The sequence below is a fragment of the Coturnix japonica genome, unplaced genomic scaffold (genome assembly GCF_001577835.2).
Source record: "Coturnix japonica isolate 7356 unplaced genomic scaffold, Coturnix japonica 2.1 chrUnrandom639, whole genome shotgun sequence".
Lineage (NCBI taxonomy): Eukaryota > Metazoa > Chordata > Aves > Galliformes > Phasianidae > Coturnix > Coturnix japonica.
Genome location: NW_015440006.1, coordinates 34,644 through 39,612, shown reverse-complemented (window position 1 = coordinate 39,612; position 4,969 = coordinate 34,644). Strand labels below are relative to the sequence as shown.

The window sequence follows — 4,969 nt, the reverse complement described above, 5'->3', positions numbered from 1 at the left end:
ATATCCAGTATGGACCAGTATGGAGCAGTATAGACCAGTATAGACCAGTATAAACTAGTATGGACCAGTATAGACCAGTATAGACCAGTATAGAGCAGTATAGACCAGTATGGACCAGTATGGACCAGTATAGACCGGTATGGGCCAGTATAAACCAGTATGGACCGGTATGGACCAGTATAGACCAGTATAGACCGGTATGAACCAGTATAGACCAGTATAGACCAGTATAGACCAGTATGGACCAGTATAAACAGGCACAGACCCCCATGACCTTTGACCCCCCATGACCCCGTCCCCTTTGACCCCTCAGTGACCTCTGACCCCCATGACCCCACACCCTTTGACCTCTGACCCTTCTGTGACCTCTGACCCCATGACCCCGTGACCTCTGACCTTTGAAGAAGACGAACTTGCCGTCCTTCCTCTCATAGGCCGCGTCGATGCTGTGGGGCAGCCCCGGCCAGAACTGACCAATAGGAAGCGGGTATCCGGGCAGAACACGGCCATCCCGCAACCGCCACAGCCAGCGCTCCTATTGGACGGAGCCACAACACAGCGACCAATGGGGATGGAGCACAGAGGGACACATAGGGACACATAGAGGGACATGGAGACCCATAGGAACCCCATAGAGACCCATAGAGGGACATAGAGGGACATAGGGACCCATAGAGACCCATAGGGACCCCATAGGGACACATAGAGGGACATGGAGACCCCATAGAGAGCCATAGAGACCCATAGGGACACATAGAGACCCATAGAGACCCATAGGGACCCATAGGGACCCATAGAGACCCATAGGGACCCATAGAGACACATAGAGACACATAGAGACCCATAGAGACCCATAGGGACCCATAGAGACCCATAGAGACCCATAGGGACCCATAGAGACCCTTAGAGACCCATAGAGACACATAGAGACCCATAGAGACCCATAGGGACCCATAGAGACCCATAGAGACCCATAGAGACACATAGAGACACATAGAGACCCCATAGAGGGACAGAGGAACCCATAGAGGGACATAGGGGGACATAGAGACCCATAGAGAGACACGGGGACCCATAGAGACCCATAGAGACCCATAGAAACCCCATAGAGACCCATAGGGACCCATAGAGACCCATAGAGACCCACAGGGACACATAGAGACCCATAGAGACACATAGGGACACATAGAGGGACATGGAGACCCCATAGAGAGCCATAGAGACACACAGGGACCCATAGGGACCCATAGAGACACATAGGGACCCATAGAGACCCATAGAGACCCATAGGAACCCATAGAGACCCATAGAGACCCATAGAGACACATAGGAACCCATAGAGACCCATAGAGACCCATAGAGACACATAGGGACCCATAGAGACCCATAGGGACCCATAGGGACCCATAGGGACCCCATAGAGACCCATAGGGACCCATAGAGACCCCATAGAAACACATAGAGACCCATAGAGACCCATAGGGACCCATAGGGACACATAGAGACCCATAGAGACCCATAGGGACCCATAGACCCACATTAATCACACCCACATTACCCCAATATCCCCACTATCACTCCCATATCCTCCCTAGACACCCCGATATACCCCCATACCCCCATAGACACCCCATATCCCCCATATTCCCCCATATCCCCCATATCCCCCCATATCACCCCATATCCACCCCATATCCCCCCATATCACCCCATATACACCCCATATCCCCCCATATCACCCCATCTATTACCCCCTCCACCCCATATACCCTATAGGGTCCGGTCCCAGCGTTCCCCCCCCGGACCCCCGTTGACTGTGCCCCATGGACTCCCGATCGTCCCCCCCACGGCCCCCCCTATGGGCCCCATATCTGGCAATGGGGCTTCGACACCATCGCTGTGCTCAGGGGGGAGATGTTCGTCTTTAAGGTGGGTATAGGGAGGGATATGGGGGATATGGGGTGATATGGGGTGTCTATGGGAGGATATGGGGTGTCTATGGCGGGGGATATGGGGTGTCTATGGGAGGAATGGGAAGGATATGGGGCGTCTATGGGGATATGGGGTGTGTCTTTGGGGGACCATTGGGTTGTCTATGGGGTGATATGGGGGTGTCTATGGGGGAATATGGGGGGCGCGCCTATTGGTCGGTGTCTATGGGGGGATATGGGGGATATTGGGTGTCTTATGGGGTTCTATGGGGCACTTATTGGGGATATAGGGCTCTATGGGGAGGGATTGGGGTGTCTATGTTGGCTCTTATGGCGTGGATTATGGGGGGTATGGGGCGGTTATTAGGGGGATATGGGGGTGTCTATGGGCGGATATTTGGGGAGTCTATGGGGCCGTCTATGGGGATATGGGGTGTCTATGGGGGGATATGGGGGATATTGGCGGTTGTCTATGGGGACATGCGGGGGTGTCTATGGGGGTTATAGGGGGATTGGGGGTATGGGGTGTCTATGGGGGATATGTGGGCTCTATGGGGGGGATATGGGGTATCTATGCGGGGATATGGGGGGTTATAGGTGATTATGGGGGGATATGGGGTCGTTTATGGAGGGATATCCGCGTTGCGGCTTATGGCCCGGCATCTATTTCGGGGGATATGTTGGCTCTATGGCGTGGATATGGGGGAAGGTAATTGGGGACGTTATACGAGGGGTATATGGAGGTGTCTATGGGGGGGATTGGGGTGTCTATGCGGAGATAATAGCGGCTCTATGGAGAAAATATGGATCACTATGGCGGTCCCCTCATGGGTCTCTATGGGTCCCTAATCTGTTTCTATGGCGGTTTCTATGGGTCTCTATGGTCCCATGTGTCTCTCTATGGGTCTCTAATGTCCCCCGCTGTCCCCTCTTATGGCGGTCCCTATTGGGTCCCTATGTGTCTCTATGGGTTCTCTATGGGTCTCTATTGGGGTCCCTATGTGTCTCTATGGGGTCCTATGGTCTCTATGGCGGTCCCTATGGGTCCCTATGGGGTCTCTATCGCGGTCCCTGATGGGTCTCTATGGGTCCCTATGGGTTTCTCTTATGGGTACTTCTATGTGGTCTCTATGGGTCTCTAAGCGGTCTCTATTGGTCCCTATGGGTTCTCTATGGGTCTCTATGGGTCCCTATGGGTTCCCTATGGGTCTCTATGGTCCCTATGGCGTCCCTATGGGGTCTCTATGGGTCCCTATGTGTTTCTAGGGGTTTCTATGGGTCTTCTATTGTGTCTCTATGGGTCCCTATTGGGTCTCTATGTGTCTCTATGGGTCCGTATGGGTCTCTATGGGTCCTATTGGGTCCCCTATGAACGGTCTCTATGGCGTCCCTATGGGTCCCTATGGGGTCTCTATGGGTCCCTATGTGTTTCTATGGGGTTTCTATGGGGTCTTCCATGTCCTCTATGGTTGTCCTATGGAGGTCTCTATGGGTCCTCTATGTGTCCTTATGGGTCTCTATGGTCTCTATGGGTCTCTATGTTGTCCCTATGGGTCTCTATTGTGTCCCTATGGGTCTCTATGGGTCTTATGTGTCCCTATGGGGTCTCTAGGGTCTCTTATGGGTCTCTATGGGTCTTATGGGTCCTTATGGCGTCCCTATGGGTCTCTTGGTTCTCTATGTGTCTCTATGGGTCCCTATGGGTCCCTATGGGTCTCTATGGGTCTCTATGTGTGTCTCTATTCGGGTCCCTATGGGTCTCTATGCGCGTCTCTTATGTGTGCCCTATGGCGTCCCTATGGCTCTCTATGCCGGTCTCTATGTGTTTTCTATTGGGGTCCTCTATGGTCCCTATGGGTCTCTATGGGGTCCCTATGGGTCCCTTGGGGTTTCCCTTGATGGGTCTCTATGGGGGTCCCTATGTTGTCTCTATGGGTCTCTATGGGTCTCTATTGGTTCCGAGCCTTTGGGTCTTCTATGGATCCTATGGGTTCCGTATGGTCTCTATGCGATCATCTATTGGGTCCCTTATGTGGTGTCGGATGTGGTCCCGTATAGGGTCCCCATGTGTGGTCTCTGATGGACTCTCCTATGGGGGTCTCCATGTCACCCATTCTATGTGTCCCTATGTGTCTCATGGGTCTACTATGTCGTCCCTGTGGGTCATCTATGGGTCTCTATGGCGTCCCTATGCGGTCTCTTATGGGGTTTCTATGGGTCTACTATGGCGTCTCTATGGGTCCCCGTGTTCTCTCTATGTTGGTTCTCTTAAATTCCCACCTATGCTCCCTCTATGGGTTCCTCTGTCCCCTTCTATGGGGTTTCTCTATTGTTCTCTATGCCTGTCTCTATGGGTCTCGGTTATGGGGTCTCTTATGGGTCCACTATGGCGTCTCATATGGCGGTCTCTAATGTTCTCTATGTGTCTCTATGGGTCCCTATGGGTCTCTGATGCGTCCCTATGGGTCCTATGGGTCTCTATGGTCTCTATGTGTCCCTATGGGTCTCTATGGCTCTCTAATGGGGTCTCCATGCTCCCTCTATGTGTCCCCTATGGGGTCCCTATGGTCTTCTATGGGTCCCTATGTCCCTCTATGTCCCTCTATGGCTTCTAATTGGGCGTTTCCTATGGGTCTCCATGTCCCTCTATGTGTCCCTATGGTGTCCCTCGTGCTCCATCCCATTGGTCGCTGTGTTGTGGCTCCGTCCCAATAGAGCGCTGGCTGTAAGCAGGGTTGCGGGATGGCCCGTGTTCTGCCCGGATACCGCTTCCTATTGGTTCAGTTGTTCTGGCCGGGCTGCCCCACAGCATCGACGCGGCCTATGAGAGAAGGACGGCAAGTTCGTTCTTCTCTCAAAGGTCAGAGGTCACCAGTGCCGTCTATTAGGAGGTCAGCAGGTCACAGAAAGGAGGTCAGAGGTCAAAGGGAGGTGTGCGCGGTACTTACTGAACTTATCCGGCTACCTGCCGCCTTCAATCGGTCATCCCATGGAACGATCCAAGGGATACCAGAGGTCACTGAGGGGGTCAAAGGGAC

The 4,969-nt window shown here is 53.2% G+C and overlaps 1 protein-coding gene across 1 annotated transcript in view; it reads right to left on the bottom strand.

Moving 5' to 3' along the window:
* Positions 1 to 363: 363 nt before the first annotated feature.
* Positions 364 to 4,969, bottom strand: part of LOC107307506 (matrix metalloproteinase-14-like) — a 35,783-nt gene continuing 31,177 nt past the window's right edge. Inside the window, exon 6 of the mRNA XM_032441835.1 lies at positions 364 to 535. Within this exon, the coding sequence (XP_032297726.1) occupies positions 429 to 535 (107 nt within the window). The 3' untranslated portion in view covers positions 364 to 428. The remainder of the gene's footprint in view (positions 536 to 4,969) is intronic.